The following is a 21,247-nucleotide window of genomic DNA, read 5'->3' as shown; positions in this document are numbered from 1 at the left end:
GCAGCAGGAAGAAACCAGTTACAAATGGGACAACAGAACCTCAACGCTTAAAACGTTTAACATTGACGCTTTATTTTCAAAGCCAAATGTCTCAGTGTGTTCCCCTTTCTCCATGCAAGTTAATGTAAAACTGGAAATAAAAATCTGCTTTTATCATTAAGAAAGTCGTCGCTGTTATGCATCAATGCTAAATATTTGGTGTTCAAAACATAAATCTGAGCTCTACAGCCTCGCAAACGTGTTCATACCCATTAAACCTGTTCACATTTTCACACATTATAACCATAAATATCACTGAATTTTATTTGATACTTTCACGCAAAGTAGACCATATTTGTGAGGCGAAAGTACATTTTACTCTGATACCCACAAGTAAAATCTTCAAACCTATGCGTCCATCCACCTAAACTGACTTAAAGAGCAAGGAGAGGCAGCCGAGAGGAGTGTGGTCACTCTGGAGGAACTGCAGTGATCCATGGCTCAGGTGGAGGAATCTCTCAACAGGACTTCAAAAATTTGGTCTTTATGGAAGAGGGCCGAGACCAAATCCAAAAAAAAAAAAAAAAAAAAAAAAACTACGAGACTACGAGATGTTTAGTTCGTAGTTTTCCACAAGCTCAAAGAGGATAAAGCAAAGGTGGAAAAGGTGCTCAGCTCAGATGAGACTAAAACAAACCTTTCTGACCTCCATGCAAAATGTTATGCCCATAGTTCTCCTGGTGGTGGCAGCATCATGCTGTGGGGTTAGCAGGGATAGGGAAGCCAGTGGGACGCACATTTCTTGTGACTAATTCATACATTGCTCAGTTTCTGCCATTGGGGAGAAGCGGGAGAAGGGTTGGTAAAATGTTTGATTAGCTAGTTGAGCACCTAGAGCCTTTTCTTTTCCAGCAGGCACCCACCGCACACCTGTCGGTGCCAGCAGAGAGGGATTGTGGGGGCCTTAAGAGGATGCAAACGATTTTAGACTGTGGCAGATGTTCATCTTCCAGCAGGACAGCTGCTCTGAAGATTCAGCAACAACTATCATGGAACGGTTTAGATTAAAGCACATTCACAATGCAAGAACGGATCTAAAAATAAGTAAAATGTTCTTAAAGTTAGTGTATTTTGTCCTTGATAAATACACTAAAAAAGATTATTTGCCAAGGGAATGAGTATTTTTACCCCTAAGATAAGATAATTAGACATCCTGCACTTGAAATAAGATGATGGAGAGGCGTTCTTCCTATTTTAAGTGTAAAAATCTTATTCCATTGGCAGATCATCTTATTTACCTGCTCAAATCAAGGACAAATACACAAATTTTATGAACATTTTACTTATTTTAAGTCCGTTTTTGCAGTGCATGTGTTAGAATGACCCAGTCAAAGTCTGGACCTAAATCCAACTGATAATCTGTGGCAAGACTTGCAGTTTGATGCTGACAGATGCTCTCCGTCCACTGGACTTGAGCTTGAGGTGTTTTGAAAAGAAGAATGTGCAACAATTTCAGTCTGTAGTTGTGCAAAGCTGGTGGACAGATGCCGCACAAGACATGCAGCATCTATTCAGGGGCCTGGATACAAATACACACCCCACGTTTATGGGTTTCTATGTAAAAAAATTAAGCGTTTTCCTTCCACCTCACAATCTTGTGGTTTTAAAGAGGCTAAATGTGAAAGAGCCAGATTGAAACTTGTGTGGTGCAGCTGAAAACTCACACAAGAATCCACGGCCAGGCTGTCGCGAAATCTTCAAAGATCCGGATACCAACGTCTCTGGCACTGAAGCCGTTAATTATGTCCCTAATGATGAGAAAACCAGAGAAACGTTGCATTAGAGCGGCTCTCCTTACAAACCGTGAATGAAAAACCAGACTGCTGACACATAAATATGGAAATAAAACACAGCTATGAACTAATCTAAAGCATTTTACACAACATGACTAATTCTTCTATTACCTCCACTACGCTTCCAATCAGACACGAAAAACAAGACATGCTTTGACAAGTCAGCAGGACCATCCGGTTAAAGGAACAGACTCAGACGACCATTTACAACCCTTACATCCTAAGAGAGTTTTTTAGGACGTTTAAGAAGCAACCGTCACCGAGCTGCTACACTAAAGCTGATGAAAACTCACACCACCACTGACCTGGAGCTGGTGATGAGGGGGTGGAAAGAGGCAGGGATGTTAAAGCAGTGGCTCAACATTTGTTAGTGTTGTTTAGGGGGTTTTATGCTTGGGGGACTGGGTCTTACCCGGTGCCGTTCTTGATGAGGTTACTCGTCTCGTTGATTGAGGAGGGCAAACCTGGGACTTCAGAAAAAGAAGGAGGGATTTCGACTAGTTTCTGGATGTCAGGGAAACATCTCCCCAATGCTAAAAATTAAGAAAGAAAATCACATTTAATCAGGCAACAGGAAATAATCTGTTTCTTTTTTTAAGTTAGGAAACGTTATTAATATTTAAACATGAGCCTTGAGTCCAGGTGAATAATCAACAGAGGTAAAATATTTACTCACCTGAGGTTGTGGGTATGAGGAAAAAAGGACAGAGCTCTTTGTCCACTATTTCTCTGACAGTCTAAAGAAAGATCAGATACATAGTTTAAACCATAAAATCCAGGGTTAGGCTGTAACTGCAGCAACAAAGAGCTGTCGCTCACCAACTGAGTTTTGGCCAGGTCCAGTGAGGGAACGCATGAATTCTGATGAAAGACATCTTTTGCCAGCTTTCCGGGGATGTAGTCCAGAGGGCTGACGGCCCAGAAATCAGACGGACACTTTTCCACACAGACCTGTGGAAGAGGAAAAAACAGCAATGCTTTAGGTTTATAAACAGAAACAGACCGAAAGAGTAAAATCCAGCAGCAGGTGCCTCTACCTGCGTGGTTGGGCACTGAAAACCGTTCAGAGAGGACGCCATCACGTTTATGGATGTGGCACATTTCAGAATATCAAAGTACAACAAGTTCGGCCGGTCTCTGAGGGAGAAAAGGAGGTTTTCATTATATACATTATTGCTGACACACAACAGTGAACCAAAGTAGACACACCTGGGATCTCTTTCCATTTTTTTTTAACATTACAACCAGAAACGTTCAGTAAATTTCAAGCAACAGGCCAAGACAAAGCAGTGCTGAACTGTAAACAGAAATTACTCATGGTCTTTCATAACTGGTTACAATTATAAAATCAGAAAAGTGTGGCTCGTGTTTTTTAATCAGCCGCCTTTACTTTAACACCCCTAAATAAAACTAGTGCAACCAAGTGAGTTTATTAGTAAATAGAGCCTCAGCGGGTTGAACAGCATCACGAGGACTGACGAGCATAGCAGACGGGTGAGGGAGGAAGTTGAGGGGAAGTTTAATCCAGCGTTTAGGTATACAACTACATCCCAAACTCTGAACATCTCACAGAGCCCTGGTCAATCGATCATCTAAAAATGGAGCTGAGCTGTGGAGATTTACAGCTCAGATGGGAGCTGGGCAAGTTAAACAAACCTGGGACTTTATGCAAGAACAGCTGGAAACAAGCAGTTCACCAAAAGCCATGCAGAGAACACAGCAAGCATGTTGAGCTCTGATCAGACGAATCCAAAATGAAACCTTTTGATCTAAATGCAAACTCTAAGTCTTTGAAACTTGAATAAATCATTCCCACTGTGAAACACGGCAGCGGTGGGATCATGCAGTGGGAATGCTTTTCTTATACGGGGGATTGAAAGCTGAAGTTAATGGGGAGATGGAGAAAACCTGTTAGAGGCAGCAAAAGTGGGAGCAGAGATTTACCTTCCAGCAGGACAGTAACCCTAAACATACAGCAAGAGCTACAATGGAGTGATTTAAATTAAAGTGTATTAATGTGTCAGAAAATGGGACAAGACTTGAAAATAGCTGTTCACAGATGCTCTCCATTCAGTCTGAAAGAGCTATTTTGGAAAGAAGAATGGGCACAAATTTTAGTCTCCAGTTGTGCAAAGCTGGTAAGGATATAACCCAAATGACCTGCAGCTTTAAGAGCAGAGAAAGTTTTTGTTAGGGTGGCCCAGTCAAAGTCTAGACCTAAATCCAGTTTAAAAAGACGCAGTGAAAGGTGGTTCTGCAGAGTATTGAGTCAGAGAGGTTGAATGTATGCACAAGCTACCGTTTTAGGTTTTTACCGGTGAGAAAATATAAAAAACTATGTTTTAGTTTGAAACCACTTCACATCACAATTGTGCACAACTTTGTGTTGGTTTTTCTACATACAATCCCCGTGAAATACACTGAATTTTGTGCGACAAAATGCCAAAGGCTGAAGGAAAATGAACACTATGGAAAGGCACTGTTTTCATAGGGCTAGATTGTTGTAAAAGTACAGTGACAGCATAGATGGCCTACTTGTTTGGTCCGACGCCACAGAACCACCCAGTTGAGTTCCTCGGATAGAGAACGTGTCTAGGATCTCCGTAGAGCCATGCTGAAGGAAGGAAAAAAACAAACAGATTACACTTGAGAAAGAAACGCATCACAAGTTATGTAGAAACAAAGTTAAAGTTTAAAAGGAAGCTGTTCTGAATCTAAAAATCGATGTACAAGGCAGAGAACTTCATGTAGTTAAGGCGGTTTTACCAAACCAGCCACCAGGGGGCACTGCAGGTCACACTTTCACGTTTGCATGCACTGGTTCTCAGTTTCCAGATCACATGTCCGGTAAACAAAAATGCAACTATAACCAGTTTATACGTGGACGTAGTCTTGAACAAGTTTCATTCACAATCTGATCCTGAATCTAAGCAGGACTCATGTACTTAACTTCAACATTTATACAGACTGAATAAATTAAGCAGATTAATCCACAAAAGTGAAACAAAATCCACATTTGATAAGCAGGATTTTTAAAAGGCTTCCAGTGAAAATTATGAAAGTATGTGTGCCAGCATCTCAGCTGCTGGCACACATACTGTGGCACAATATACCTCGGCTAATCAGTCTGATTTGTTGACTCTAGATAAGAGAGCGCGCCCTGAGTGTAGGAATGAGTTTGAGGACAAAGCAATAAAGACCTACTGACCAGACAATGATAGGAAGGGTCATTCAAAAAGTACTGCGAAATATTTACTCAGCCTTTAAATAATTTTAAATAAAAGAAAATAAATAAACAATAGTGAACATCAAAGAGTGAAAGGCCAAGATTAGAAAATGAAAAAGGGAGAGCACTTAAACAATCCAACTATAGGTGGTGTAAAGATCACTAAAGTTGACTGAAATGAATACAAGGAAACAAACTGTTCTGAAGAAGACTGTAATTCCAGCCAAAACACAAAGTCCAACAAACATCTGTTAGTAAAATCCCTTCGGATTGTAAAACAACCAGATACAGAACATTGTAGCTTGTGTTTACGATTTTATAAATTAGTCACCGCTCTGCTGTGAATTTGAGATTAAACTTGAACTTTGAGCTACATAGCTAACTTTTTCATTGAAACCAGTAATTTTTCAAAATAATGGTGCAGAATAAAACTTTTAAATTTGACTGAAAAATAAATAGACACTATATCACTATATACATAATTATTTTAGAAATTTTGATGGATCCACAATATATAAATATTTACTTCTGGTTACGATGCCAACGTCGACATGAAAGGATTCTGCACCAATAGGAACAGTAGATCGAAGTCATGTGATACAGAGCTCAGGTGTTGCCAGATTGCAGTAGCTCCATGATAATACAGAGGAATGGCTTCTTCTCTGCATTACATTTCTCAGATTTAAGCGGAGCAAAAAAAGAGGCAAAACGAGGCTGAACATCAGTCAAGCTTCTGAGCGTTGGATCCTGTAACCTCTGCATCCGCTTTAAATCCCTGTTCCCTCATGAATGAGCTCCACTCCACCTGCTAATAATGGCTGTACTGATGTAGACTCTCGTTTTCTCACGATTATAACTTCTTTTTCTTTTCTTGGTTACTTTTTCTTCCCACTTCTTGCTGAGCAAAGAGTATGTATGGTCCTCCATTTCAACAGAAAATGGCAAATAGAATGATCTACCGGTCGTCTTTGCTTGTTTATGCTCCTTCTCCGCCGACTTCATATAGAAGACAGATAAGGAAAACCTGTATAGCTGAGAAGTTTGTCCCCTTTTGGCTACTGTAAATTATGTGCTTCTTTGGCTTCTAAAGTATGAGAACGCTTTCATTTTTGATGTGAGGTTATTAGACTTTGCCAGAATACGTATCTATAAAAGCAATAATTGATTTTTGATAATTAGAAACTAAATCAGTTACACACTTTCTCTTTAAAACAAGATAAATTATCTAACACATTTGTGTGTGTGTGTGTGTGTGTGTGTGTGTGTCTTGGTGAGAACCAAACAATTTGCTGTGTTGGGTCCATCTACTCCTGCAACTCTTGAAAATACTGAGAAAGCAACTTCATTAACAGGTATTTACAGTGTAACCGGATCTTTGTCCCTCTGGATGAAACTGAAGCTGCAGAAACGTTTGGATCTCTGGGTTTCACTCACCTAAAATTCCTACCCCTATGTAGCCGAGGATGACGACCATAAACAGAACACAGCAGATTATATCCGTGCATCCTCTGTGGAGAAAAATGTAATAAAAGAACCACAGAGTCAATTAGATGTTGGAGATAACTGTGTGAAAATAAAGATAAATATCTTAAAAAGGCTCACCTTTTCTTTATGGGTCCATTAAAGCTTGGGTCGAACTGAGCAGGCTCACCTGGGGGCGGAAAATAGTCATTAAACAATAATCTGAGGACGTCACCGTTTATGGTCTTATTATCAGGTAAACAGGAGCAGTTTAGACGATGTGCACTTTTTTAATCGCATTAAGGAAACAGACAGGAATTCAGGGCAGATATTTATCAGTAACTACAGACACACAAAAACCCCAGAAACTAAACGTATTGTTGTTTCTTATAAGGAAAAGTTTCCTTGTATGTTCAGGGTTGATAAATTAATGTGCGAGTGAGAAAGGCAAACCTTTTACAGACATTACGGAATCTTTACTTACATTTCAAATCATACATTTAAGATATTGGTCCTGGTTAATGTTCCTGTGAGGCGTGATTAAATTTTTATGCTTTAATATCTGCAATGATCTCTGAAAGATCATCAACCTGCTATTCCTATTTTCAAAGAATTACAACGAAAAACATTTTTTTATTTACTTTTATCGTTGTAATTGTCTTTACAGTTCGCTTCATTTTATTTCCCTGTGTTTTTTTTCTGTGTATTTACTATTTTTAGAATTTCTGATGAAAGTAAATATTCTCTGACAGCTGAACCTCGACACAAAGGAAAGCCTTGTAACTCAAGAACCTTCCTTGTTAAATAAAGTCTGTCTTTACAGATGCCTGTCAAAAATAATATGAGTAAAAGTTATTTATTCAACATATTAGAGATTCATTTCTCAGTGTGGTATATTTATAGAGTTTATTTCTGTTCATGTTGGCGATCAGGGCTTACAGTCAATGAAACCACAAAAGCCAGTCTATGAAAAGTAAAATATTTAATAAGATCAATAAAACCTTTTTTAAATGCAGTGTATCTATGTACTGTATAGTATATTTACATGAACACTTGGTTGGGGCTTATTTTACTTGAATTACTGCATCGATGCTTTCTGGCATGGAGGTAATGGGTTCCCAGATCATCACTAGCTGTCCCTTTTCTCCGCAGTCCAGGTAAGGAGCCCCTGACTTTGTCTCAGAGTGGATTAACACAAGAAATGCGACCATTTCCTGGATATGGCTGTCTGTGTCGACTCTTGTAGTTTTGCCTCCAGCTGCAGTCCACGCCTTGTGAATCTGCCCCAAACTCTGGAATGGCCTTTCCTTCATAACTCTCTCCAAGCCGGCGTAATTGCTGTTGCAACCTTTTCCACCACACTTTTTCCTTCCACTAAACCTTTCTTTGATATGCTTGGATACGGCTCTCTGAACAGCTAGCTTCTTTGGCAATGAGCCGTGTTAATGTGTGAACAACTGTGCGGTGGAAAACCGTCAAGTCAAACTGTCTTACCCATGACACAACAGTCCCACAATAAAACTAAGTTCTCATTCATCTTATGTGGCATTCAAATGGTTCAATTATGTAGTTTAAGTTTTCATTAACTGTAAACCATAAATATCAAAATTAGTGTTGCACCCAGTGTCCGACATTAACTTTGTTATTCACCGGCCAAGTTGGCCGGTAGATGTAAAAATCAACCGGCCAGGCATATTTTTTACCGGCCAAAATATTAATTTTGACCAGACCTCAACTTTTATAAAAATTAAGAGTGAAATTATGTTAATTATGTGAGGGGGGGGGGGGGGGGGGTTGGGGTCGTGGCTGACTGGAACCTGGAAGAGAAATCTTTGTTTCCTGAATTAAAAAAAATATATATATTGTAGTTGATTATAAAAGACACAATATGAATTATCAGATTCACATCCAGGCGATAAAAAAAACACTACAGATTATCATTATTCTATCCAGGTTGGCCAAATTTGTGAATGAGGCAGAGTTTCATCAAGCCAGTACGGTCAGTGGGGGTTCTAGACCAAATGTAGCAGGGGGGGTCAGGGTGGGGCCAGTGTTTTTTCACACAGAACAAAAGATTTGGGGGGGGAACTTAACAGGTCAACATTTCATCGTTTAAAATATTATGCAGACCCCTGATCTTTTCTCAATACAGCGGGAGCTTAACGTGAAACAGCTTGATTTTAATTATTGTTATTTTTTTTATATTTATTTTTTTTATTATTTTGTTATTTTATTATTGGGTAAAACCATAAGCGAAAAAAAATGCAACTGATCCAAATGACCAGTCAGTCACGTTATCTTTGTCAGCATTTATCATCCTAAGAAATTTAACATCATGTTTTTAGTACAGGGGCCATAACAGTTCTACATGGGCATAGGCCCCTGTTGGCCCCTGTTCAGAACCGCCCCTGTGTATGGTTCAAAACGCACCACGCCCACTGAAGCACTGCTGGTCCTGTGTCGTTAAAAACAAAAGAGCATGAAAAACAGTTACCGACTCTCCTACTGACTTTAATTGGGACATTTTGGTACGAGTGGAAGGACATTAAACGTAGCGATTCACGTTTTGAAGGCTGGCCGCTGATAAAAGCACCTTGCTCCGAGAGGGGGCGGGGGAGGCGCAGTAAGAGCGGAGAAGCACAGAGCCGCAGCGCAGGTAGTTAAAAAAAAATCTGAATAAATAAGAACGAAACTTATAAACAGACTAATTGGCGTTTTAGACTGTATCTGGTTAGCAGATCTGTTTTCTGATCCAGCGTTCAGCCATGACTGGTTCTGAATGTGAAAGAAGCTGAACCAGCACCGCAGAAGGCGGGTCTGAGCTCTGGATGGACAGAGCTGTGAACAGATCGTATGGGTTTTGTTATTTTTATGTTACTTTTATTTTATTTGGTACAAACATTTACTCGCCATGTGGTAGCTAGCCCTCTGAAATTCACTCGCCAAACGGGAAATTTACTCGCATTTGGCGACTGGCGAGTGTTAATTTCGGACCCTGGTTGCACCGATGCCATTTTTTGGCCCTGATACCGATACCTGATACCTGGCTGTGCAGTATTGGCCGATACCGATACCATCTGTTTGAAACTGATGTGTGTGTGTGTATATATGAAGAACTGAATACTACTGAGGGTAGTAGAACTTTTTATTGCCTTCCTGGAATGGGTGACAATAGCTGAATAAACTTTTGGCTCTCAAAGGCCAAAATAGTGCAACATTCGTGAAATTATAACACGTATAATAGTAGTGCAACAGTAAGGCAGTAAAATTGCATTAATAATTGAATAATCTCTTTTAAACCCCGAGTTTTGGCTCTCAAATGCTGAAATAGTGCAACTTTCATGAACTTATATAACATGTATAATACTAGTCGGGAGAGAGAAGGCTGCGTTCAAGCGACATACAAATATCAAAAATGGTATCGGTGCCCTATTTGTTGGTACTCGCCGATACCGATACCACCATTTTAGTGCTGGATTGAAGCCCCGTCAGATACTGGTATCGGTGCAACACTAATCAAAATTAAGAGAAATGAAAACTTGAATTATATCAGTGAGTAATGAATCATATATAAGTTTTACTTTTTGAATAAAGTTACAAAACAATAATAAAAAAAAAAAACAATTATACCCTGAGCTATTGAGATGCACCTGTAGTTGCAAACAAAGAGAGACTATGTTAGAGAGAAGGGATGTGCCATTGTTGTTTCCTAAGGCAAAGAGGAAGACTGTTTGCAGAGGGAGTCATTTTTTCTGGTTTGCAGAAGAAGAGCAGCAGCGAGTGCTGCACTGAAAAAAAAAGCTGCATTTGAATCCCATTTGAATCCAGGGTATGGTTTCCACATGAGTGAGTCACAAACATTTTATATTTTTAACAGAAGGAGCGTGAAAGATCTGTTCGAAGAAATCCAGGCTGAAACAGCTCCTCCCTCTCGCCTATGACAGTTGGGTGAATGTGCAGCTTTATCTTGTTGGACAGGAAGAGCCAGACGAGTGAATTTATCCTCATATCAAATACAGGCATAACCTGATCCCTTTTCCACCACTAAAACATGCTCCAGTTCAGCGCTAGGAAATCAAGAGGATGAATAAACATGCTCGATGGGTGCATTTTGTTTGATTTATACAAATACTGACATGAGGAAGATCTATTCTACCATGGAGAGCAACATTTTGCCAGGCAGCTCAACCCACAACAATCATTTCTTGCTGCAGCCTGGCTGTAATTATCTCCACTGGGAGTAATTTGAATAGAAGTGAATGGGGACTGTGTCAACAGTTCAGCTCGGAGAAGTGGCAGAGGTTTCGAGAAGGATGCAAATAGTCAAACAGGATGCAGGAAGTTGGAAGCAAAACACGCACCTCAGGCCTGAGAACGCCTTAAACTCAAACTTACAAGCAAGCCCCTTATATCAACCACAGGATAGAGGTACAGAAAAACGGTTTAAAGACGGACGTAAAAGTGTGTGACATAAAACCGATTGTAAAAAGGTCACAGACAAAAATCTCATTAGTGGGGACAAAAGTCTAAGAGGAAGTTGATGGCACAAGTACTACTGGTGGTACTTTAGTGAAATTAAATGGTGAAATTTGCCATTTGTTTGGTATCTGGGAATGAATTGGTTACTTATGCAGTGTTTTATTTGTCTCCAAAAATGTGACAACTGGCATCGGGGAATATCTTCAAATCCAACTTAATCGTGTTTCAGTACCATATTTGGGAACTAGTGGGATGGGGTAGTTTGTGCACTCAGTTACCAGGGTAATTGCTATAGAAATATAAGCTAATGACATTTTTCTCTTCATTTATCTACAATAAAACAAAGAGTAGCAACATGTTTACTCAACAGTTTAATACTGTTTGCATGAAAGATGTCTTGAAAAGTGCAAAAAAAAAAAAATCTCTTTCACTGCCAGTATGACTAAATTTTATATGCAAGGCGGCCATATTGGATTGGAGATCAGGATTGGACATGTCCTCTAGGGCATTTCCTACTTGCTTTTGTTTTAACTTCTGAGTAAATATTAAATGCCTGATTAGACCAGCTAGAAAATATTTACATTTTTTATTTTATTTTGCCTATTTTTGGGGGCACTAGTGACATTTAGGAAATAGGGTTCAGTCAAAGGTGGTAGACATGCATCAATTGTCCCGGACCTGGGACGACTGGGTTCAGGACTGAGGCCTCCAGAAAAATCTGAAAATATTTTTATAAAGTATTTAAAATGTGGGACATTAAACAGATTTACTGTTAAACTTCCACCATGAGGGACGAAAGTCTCAAACATCAATGTGCAATTAACATTTTTTTGCAGAGCCACTGCCCTCAAGTTTTGGAGCAGTATGCTGGTGAAGATTCTCAGTCATCCAGCTCATGGTCATTCCAAAAAAGCAAAAAACAAAGCAACTGGACTTGTTTTCCGTAGTTTGAAGACGTTTCGCTTCCTATCCAGGAAGCTTTCTCAATTCAAAAAGTCTGGATTAATGTGGAGCATCAAGCTCTATAGTACTACCCAACAAAGGCCTTGTAATGGCTTAGATAACATGCAAATTCAACAGAAACAGGTCCACCCCTTAGTAATTGGAGCAGGTACCATTGGTGGCACTTAGGTTGCCTTCAGTGGTTCTCAGAAGAACTGTTGGGGGTAGTTTGGTAAATACCAACAAATTGTGATGTTATGCAACATTTCATTTACCACCGAGATCAAAACTTGGGTCTGTCAAGTCAAGTTTATCTGTATAGCACATTTCAGCAGCAAGGCGGTTCAAAGTGCTGGGAATGAGATCAAAGCCAACTCAACCATGTTTCAGGTTCAGAATTGGAAACAAGTGGGATTTGCTGATTCATGAGCTCTGCGACAAGGTACAACCAACATAAATACAACTTAATAATTATTATAATTAACAGTAAAATGTGTGTCCATGGCTCTGCATTGTACTGTTTGGGGAAATGATTTAATCAAAAGTGCAAAACAAAGTGTTTTTACTATGACTATCGATAAATTCTACATGCAAGGTGGCCGTATTGGATCTTTGGGTTGGGATTGAAAAGAAACCTCAGTTTCCCCACACAGAATGCCAACTTCTACAGCTCTTACTGTTAAAAGCTCTCCAAATAAAAGCTTGGAAATTTAAACTGCAAAAATAAAAACACATAATTAAGCCTTATTCTTCAACCACTTAAGCTGTGCTGATGGACAAGAATCGTTTTTGTTTTTAAGATCATAGCACAAACTGAATAAGTCCAAGTATCAACTGTCGTAACTCGGCTTTAAAATGTCAGGCAAGCTGGAGGAAGTTGGAAGCTGATATTGACTCAGGCGGTTCATGTCGCTGCTGTAGGTTCTCTGTTTAAACCCAGGATTCAGTCAGAAAGACTGCATTTCTGCAGCAGAAATCTTCCGTGAAATGAAAGAAATGAGGAAGCAAAGAAAGGTGTCTTCACCAAACCACCTTTTCCACTGACCTCATGTAAAACATGGATATTCGATTTCAGTTCTGCAAACACACTGCCGTGTGTTTATAGTAAACAATGACGCTCGCTCGTTGCAAAACTGTGTCCCCACCCCACGCACATAAAGAGACGTTTCAGTTTTAACAGGCCAGTAAAAAACACGGAGAAAAGCTTTAAAACCTGCGGACTTTGTATCTCAGACGGAGAAACTGCGGGACATTTTTACAGCTTAAACTCCAGGTGTTTCAACAGTGACCTTGGCTGAGGAGGAAAGAGTTGAGTTTCTAGCTATGGAAATGATTTGATGAGTAAGAAAATGCATTAAATCCGTGTAATGATTAGACAATTGGGACAATAAGGCTCTGCTCATCTGACTTGAGGAGCGAGGATAAGAAATCTACAGGTTTCTGATCCTCAGGCCATGTTGGTTAAAAAAAAAAAGAGTGAGAGCAGTGACCTCCAGGTAATCCAAAACCATTTACAGACATAAGCAGCAACACAGCTCTTCCTCTCACCAGCAGCAAATGAGCATTAAACTCTCGGCCGGATGCAACGTTTTCATTCTTTGTTAGGACTCAACTCTGCAAACATTTATTTGCGTTTTGCCACCAGATATTCTACCCTCAAGAGTCCAAGTGTTGTGTCGGGCAACCTTTATACACGGATACACTTAAATGTTAAAACCTTCCTCTTTACATGACTGTCATGCAAGCAGAGTTGCCCTGTTTGTTTCTTAAAAGGTTGAAATTCTTTACGCAGCGATCTAGCTCTAGAGATCCAGCAATCAATGGTCCGAAGGTTGAAATACAATAATTTTCACGTTTTCCGGCATCGAAGCTGAAAACCGCCATTATTTTCAGTCTGAGAGCACAACAATAAACAGTGTTTTTCTTTGAAGTATTATGTTCCAAGTTTAACAGAAATTAAATGAAGATTAAGGACATTTGTTAGAACCCTTAAATGAGGATAATCATGCAATTCCTTTTTCTGCTAGTTTGATAAAAAAAAAAAAAAACTTTTCTGTTTTACATTTAATTACCAAACTAAATAAAGTTTACAGCCAAGAGTTTGTTATCATTTTTAGAAATATAATGACAATCTTTGTCAGTCGGACCTTGAAGAAAACCTGATCGGTGCATCCTTGGTTCATTCCTACAGATCTGGGTCCTACTTTCTGTCAAACATTTAAATTTAATACATGCTTAAAGTCACATGTATTCTGCTTTTACATCCTCGGTTTGCATCATTAAAACACAGAAAATCTCTTCTCTGTGTATAGTCAATGCCTGTATAATGCTCTGTTCATGATAAAAAATATTTTCAACTGCAGTTTAATCTCTTTCTTTAAAAAAAATATTTTCATTTGCTCCCTGATGTCACACAAGAAAGCAGTGTGTTTGATATGTTGCCTTAAAGCCCATCCACGTGTGGCTCCATTTAACACAGACGCTCTGTAGCAACCCGAGTAAAGAGAGCAAAGTGGAACTGAAGTCAAATTCCTTGTTGTTGTGCACAATTTGCACAAACCTAAACCCAATTCAGAATTCATGAGCCATGAGCAGCTTTACATACGCCAAGACAAGTTGGACCGCTTTTAGTTCTGCCTGGTCAGCGCTGGTTTATTGCTGAGGTCATTAAAAGCTGGAATCCAAAACATCACTAATGAACAACAAAGGGTAAGCAGGTAGAACGACGTGGTGCAATATCTCTAATGACTAAAGGAAAAAATTTATTAATTTGGGTTTTTCTACCAATCTGCTTCCAGTACTCATGTAACAGGGACCAATTCAATTTCTTTGAGTGCAACGACTACATGTGGTGACCCCATGCTGATTTCCAACTAAAAAATTGATTTTAAATTAATTTAATTAACATTGAAAGAACCGGTGTCAATTATTTCCAATCTTTTACTGTTCGTTTGGTTTCGTCATCACAGACTGGATGCCAGCCAGATCATTTAGACACCAACAGGTGCTTGCATTGTTTTATGAGTCGTTTATATCAAACTATTTAAGGTCAGAAAACACAGATCAGCTTATTAAGAGCACCCAGAAACATCAACGGAGCATTTATAAATGAGAAAGTGGGCATTAGGACATTGGTTTGCAGGAAGACGGGAGACATACGGGAATTTATGTAGCTGAAGTGTCTCTCTGCACTTTGATCCTCTATTGAAGCTCACAGTACAAGAGAGGGAGGATCAAGCGTTTACTGGAAGAGACGTTTTAGGTGACGCAATGACGTGGCCTGGATGTGTCTTCCTAGCTGCGGTAACCGGATCTTAAAAGAATTTACTTTTATTGAAAGGAACAAGTTAAACAGAACTCCAGCACTAGAGCTACACGGGGGGAAAATCTCTGACAAAATAAAAAAGATAGTCAGGAATCAGCTCTTTGATTTGCTGAAGAGAAATTAACATAACACTGAACATTTCCAACCCAATAAAAAAAAAAAAAAGAGGATCTCTGAAAAAATGATTTAGATTCTTGCACCATTTTGTTTTTAACCTTTTTGTTCACTGAAATATTTACCAACGGAAATGTTTCATGTGTCGAATTAACAAAAACGTCAAACTGAAAATGTGATTCGATATACAGGAAACCACCCCGCAAAACCAGTGAAAATCCATTAAAACGTCACATTTTGTCTCTAAAATACAAACTTAAGTGCACTTTGTTAATATCTTATTTGACAGACGAGCCAAAATAGGGCATCATTTTAAAAGCGGAAGGTCTTTTGGGTTATGTCTCCACTGAAATATGTGCCGTCTCTTCTTTGCAAAAAGGGGTCAAGCTCAGTCAGACTGAAAGAAGAGGATCAGTAACCAGGACTTGTGCATGTTTTGTCACATATTAATGTGCTCATGTCTTAAACATGCGATTTAAGCTCTGGCGTTATGTTTAGGGCTGTTGTTCAACTGGAAAGTGAAACCTCTTCAACAGTACCTTTCAGTCTATCATAAGAACTCCAATAAAATATATTGTAATTTGATCTTGTAATGACGTAAAATATGAAAAAAAAAACAACTCTAGGCGCTCTTATTTCTTCAGTTCGTCTAACATAATAATTAAAGGTCACATTGTAATACGAGAAGAAGAAAACTGACAAAAACCTGAATCAACAGTTTTAAACAGTTATTTCTCAAATCATTAGCAATATTAACTATGTTGTGACATAAAAGTGCTTTTTTTTAATGCTTCAGCACAGTTTTCAGTTAAATGATTTGCAGACAAATCCCCCCAAGCTACTGTCGGTGCTGGATCTGAACAGGAAGTGACTCCAAGGGGCACAAAATAGGTAAACAAATACATTTATCTTTCATCAGTATAGATTTTAAGGAGGGGACTTATGACACGTGAATAAATTTGTTGCTTCGTTACCTTCGCTGCTGATGATTTATCCAAACACTGATGGGTTTAGAAAGATTATACCCACCCATGCAAAAGATGTTTGAAGAGCTGCAGCGATTTTAGGTGTCGACCCTGACATTTGAATCCTGGCTCTTTCCATAAGGTGCATCAGGTACACCTGGATGTTTACCTGCAGGGAGGGTTTGTTGGCTGCAGCTTCATTACAACCTCCTGCTCTTAACAACATAGACAAGGCTCAGTACCTCGGAGTGGGCGTTTCATCCCTCCAGGGTGCTCTTTGTGACGCTTTCAGCACGCCACTTTATTAGTTGCACTCATTATGAGGCCAAAAAGAAAACCCCATCAAAGATATCCTCCGCTTGCTGTCTTTTGAATGGAAAAAATGAAGAGCAAACCCCGGGTGTACTGAGAAACATTTAGATATTGATCCAAATGTCAAAGGCTACATTTATAGTATTCCTAAATCTGTTTTTATAATCAGAAAACACTGAAATAAATCTGCTAAAATGTGACTCAGAGATCCATGGATCTATAACAGGTATGTTAGTATTCAGGAGAAGTCTTTTTTAAAAGCATCATCACCACCCCCTTTTATTTTCCTTGCATATAACTTACAGTATGTAAATATAGCTGTATGCACACGTAAGTGTACATAATGCTCATTTATCCTTATTTCTGTTCCCTTTGAAGTTTATATATTTATACCTGATGTCTGCAGGCTGTAAATCTATTGGAAAATAAAGCTGATTCTATTATAGAAAATAAAATACATGATAATAAATAGATGTTCAATACTACTCAGGTTGGCAGAATCGGACTGAGCTGACTTTTGCATCTATGCTGCAATTAAATGTAATTTAATTACAAAATATTTGTTATCCATTTTTTTGACACTAGAGGCCAAGCAAAGGCATGGACTTGAACCCAGGACTGCTGCCTTAGGGACTGAGACCTCTGTACCACCACCGTGCCTTTTTTTTAATAAAACAGGTTCATGGTAATGCAAACGTTGAGCGCTCTGAAAATTAGTTGGACCTTCACAGATTTCTTCCTTTTTTTGTAAAACCCTTTTAGACCAAAACCAATTGTAATATCTAATATCTGAATAATGTCAAACTTGTACAAACAAAACGTTACTTAAACAGTAAGTTAGAGTATAAACAAAACAAAACAAAACAAAAAAAAAACAATACAACTCATGCCATGAACTAAAGACATACATTACCGAACTAGAAACATCATTGACATTTATTAGCCTGGAAGGGTTAGAAAGCTTCTGATGATGCCAACATCTCACGGTGGAGGTGATAAAACAAACCAGAACGACATCTGAAGCGTTACAGGCCTCATTTGCCTCAGTTAAGGTCAGTTCAGTCAGGAAGACCTTGACAGAAAAAGGCGCAATGGAACAGTTTAAAGGTCACCACCGCTAATGATAATAATAAAAAAAAAATCCCAGAGGTCCATTTTACATGTTCCTCAATAATCTTGACGATGCCCCAGACTTTTGGGGGATATTCTGGCGGCTCAAATGGGAAACTTTATCTGAAAGGTACGCTTCAAGTTACATCTGTTATAAAAGTAACAACAATTCAGAAAGAGAACGTTTTAATGGTGGTAGAGTGATGGTGTGGAGTTGATTAGCTGGTTTAGTACCGGGACAATTTACAGGAACTGGTGGAACCATGAGTCCTGCTCTCTAGCAGGAAATCCTGAAGGAGAAGGTGCACCCATCGGTTCGGGACCTTAAACTCAACCGCTAAATTAAAGTTTTGAGTGGCCTAGTCAAAGCCCAGGCTCAAATCAAACAAAGGTGCTGTTGCTCGACCCCCAACAGAACTTTAAGGCTTAAAAACCTTCCAGTGCAGCTCAATTAAAACCATTCTGCACAGAAACGTGGCTAAACTGGTTATTAGACCAGAGACCAATTACTTTTAACAAAGACAGGTTGATTTGGATTGTTTTATTCCCCTTGATAAATTTAATCATCATTTGAAAAACCATCTCTATTCACTCAGGTTATCTTCACTGAAGTGTGATTCAGAGAACTGAAAAAAAGAGGAAGTGGACACGTTGTGCCACACGGTAGTTCTGTGTCAGTCTTTTGTCTCGGTGTTGTGAGCATAGAGCTCTTATAGCAGCTATTTCTGTAATTTTCTGCTAACCATTTTATCTAGTTCACGTAAAACGTACCGTCTGCACGCATGTTTTCCTACATAGACACAGGCTCTTGTTTTTAAAGCTAAAGCCTGCAGGTTTTAGAGCTAAAGACTGCAGGTTCTCTCCATGAACTGTGCCACCCAAGTATCACACCTGATTGTCGGCCGGTTCCCTTCCTGTGAGAAATGTCCCTCACATTTCTTCAGCTAGAAAAATATCTAGACTTCCTTACAGTCAGGCTCCTGTACTTTTCAACCTACACTGCAGGCCTGTCTGCAGGTAGAGATTTTTAGTGTTTGACATCGTAGTTAAAAAAAGAAGACCAAAGTGCACTTTGTTGCATAACAAACCAATAGGAAGAAATGCACATATATTCACACAGACAACTTAAGCTACTGATAAGTAAGCGCAATTTCCTGCATCTTTAGTGTCTTTATCCTGCCAGAAGACGACGCTCTACCTCAGTCTCAAGTCTTCTGCAGCATCTAACAGGTCTTCAGCTGGGACTGCTGAAGATGTGGATCCACACATTATGATGCTACCTCTGCCATGCTTCTCTGTGGGGATGGTGTGTTTGTTTTCCTGCACAAGCAAGTGAGCAGTGGATCACTGCAGCTCCTCCAGAGTTACCTCTTGGCCACGTCTCTGATTAACACTCCTCTGGCCTGACCTGTCAGTTTAGGTGGAAGACCTTGTCTTGGTGGTACCGTGTGAGATGTTCTTAAGCTTGGGATATTGTTCTATGCTAACCTGCAGAGTTACCTCTTGGCTGCGTCTCTGATTAACGCTCCCCTGGCCTGACCTGTCAGTTTAGGTGGAAGACCTTGTCTTGTCACCAATGTTTTAACAACCCCTGAGGCCTTGATGAAACAGCTGGATTCATAGTGAGTTTAATTGATCAAAAGGTGAACTTGATTTTAATAAATATGTCTCTTTTGAAACCAGTCTACTGTGCTTGATTCTATTTAGGATCGTCAGAGAAAAGGAGGCTAAAGACATGACTGACGTGCCACACTTTTCAGATTTTATTAATTTATTTTTGGGAAATATTCCGAAAATCACGCATCATTTGCATTCCACTTCCCAATTATGCAAATTATATACTTTCGTCTATCACATAAAATCCCGATGTGCTACTTTGAGGGTATGGATACCTTTACGATGGCAAATGTAGCATATGTAGTGCACGATGCATTAATAAGCCCTTCATTTAAACTTTGGATAATTTTTATATCTATTGGTGCAAAAACTAGTCAGTGTGCTCCTACAGTGTTTGGACGCTTAAAATGCAGAGATTTTCTTTTTTGCCACCAACCTAATATTGGAAGCAGAGTCTTTATTTATTTAGCATAGCATAATTCAGTTTAATTGGAGAACATTCGTTTTATTACACATTATTATTATTATTATTATTATTATTATTATTATTATTATTATAGGAAAATAAACACGAGTGTGTAAAACACATCAGATTTTATTAATATTAATGTCTAAACCTATCAAAAATTAAATTGTTAGTATTAAATTAAACTCATTAAAATAAAAACTTTGGTGAATATTAAGAAGATACAAAAAAAGAGGAATAGATGGCATAATCCAGCCTTGGTTAGTCTAAAATATTTTAACTTTATGTTTATTTCCAGACAAGGAAGCTACATATTTAGTTAAGGCCTTTATTAACAATTAATGAGTCACAAATTCAGTATAAACATGAGATAATTTAGTATTTCACATGTTTCAATAGTAAAACAATAGCCAAATCCCGTTAATTTAGCATTTTTTAAATCTTATCTACCTAAAAAAAAAAAAAACGTTTTATCCTATGAGACGAATAGCCCATTAAAGGTGCCCTCGTATTAAGCCATATTTGATAACAACAAAACATGAACAGAATAAATTTACTACAAAAGCACCAAAATTAGCACAATTATTCAAAACACGGACTTTGGGGGTTATTTGTCGAGGATACGTCGGTTGGTAGTAAACTTCGGCTGCTCTCAAAGCGAGTCCTCCGGGGAAACTAACGGGTGATGCGGACTCACCGTAGCCGGAGTCCGGACCGTCCTCCTGCTGTTTTTTCCCCATGTTCCTCCGCCTCTTCCTCCACCTGCTCCCCTCCGGCGTGTCCGCTCCAAATAAAAGAGTAAACTGTACAAACAAGAAGCTAAAACTGGTTTAAAAGTAGCTCCGCCGTTCCTGCGCCGACCATGGTAACTAAGTGAGGAAATCTTTTCCTTCCTGGCTAGTTCTAACGACGCAGTGACGTCACGGGCGCACCTGCTAAGGGATGCGCACCTGTGAGCGCCACCACAGATGGTTTATTGAGAGAGAGGTATCACTCCTCGTATCTGTTTTTACTGAACCAGTGCGGCTAAACCAGAGGTGGTGGGGAATTAGATTGTTTGTATATTTTTAATAAAGCTGAGAAGTTATAATCTGACTAAAGGTTTGACCCAGTTATGTTTAACCAGGGGGTCAGCAACCTTTACCACTCACAGAGCCAGCTAAACAAATTTTGTTTAGTGCCACAAAAGTTACACGTCTCTATGAAACAAGAGCTTGTTTTATAGTATACTATAGGAAATTTGTTAAAAATGTTTTAATTAAAGATCAAACGTTTTTATTATTTAACCAACAGTATTTTTATGCTTAGGTTTAATGCATTTTCTTCAATTGGATATTTGATTTCTATAGCAAATGTCATCAAAATGATGAAAAAGCAAGTAGTTTGCAACCTGTTGAC

General features: G+C 39.0%; 1 protein-coding gene across 1 annotated transcript in view; it reads right to left on the bottom strand.

The window, feature by feature from the left end:
• Nucleotides 1-20,747, bottom strand: part of slc44a4 (solute carrier family 44 member 4) — a 30,067-nt gene extending 9,320 nt beyond the window's left edge. The window contains exons 1-9 of the mRNA XM_012870438.3: nucleotides 20,547-20,747; nucleotides 6,661-6,709; nucleotides 6,493-6,566; nucleotides 4,368-4,446; nucleotides 2,870-2,969; nucleotides 2,652-2,783; nucleotides 2,509-2,569; nucleotides 2,245-2,365; nucleotides 1,704-1,787 (exon numbers count right to left, since the gene is read on the bottom strand). Of these exons, the coding sequence (XP_012725892.2) occupies nucleotides 1,704-1,787; nucleotides 2,245-2,365; nucleotides 2,509-2,569; nucleotides 2,652-2,783; nucleotides 2,870-2,969; nucleotides 4,368-4,446; nucleotides 6,493-6,566; nucleotides 6,661-6,709; nucleotides 20,547-20,589 (743 nt within the window). The 5' untranslated portion in view covers nucleotides 20,590-20,747. The remainder of the gene's footprint in view (nucleotides 1-1,703; nucleotides 1,788-2,244; nucleotides 2,366-2,508; nucleotides 2,570-2,651; nucleotides 2,784-2,869; nucleotides 2,970-4,367; nucleotides 4,447-6,492; nucleotides 6,567-6,660; nucleotides 6,710-20,546) is intronic.
• Between the last annotated feature and the right edge of the window lie 500 nt (nucleotides 20,748-21,247).

The sequence above is a fragment of the Fundulus heteroclitus genome, chromosome 13 (assembly GCF_011125445.2).
Source record: "Fundulus heteroclitus isolate FHET01 chromosome 13, MU-UCD_Fhet_4.1, whole genome shotgun sequence".
NCBI classification, from domain to species: Eukaryota; Metazoa; Chordata; class Actinopteri; order Cyprinodontiformes; family Fundulidae; genus Fundulus; species Fundulus heteroclitus.
This window is presented reverse-complemented; position numbering and strand designations above follow the sequence as displayed.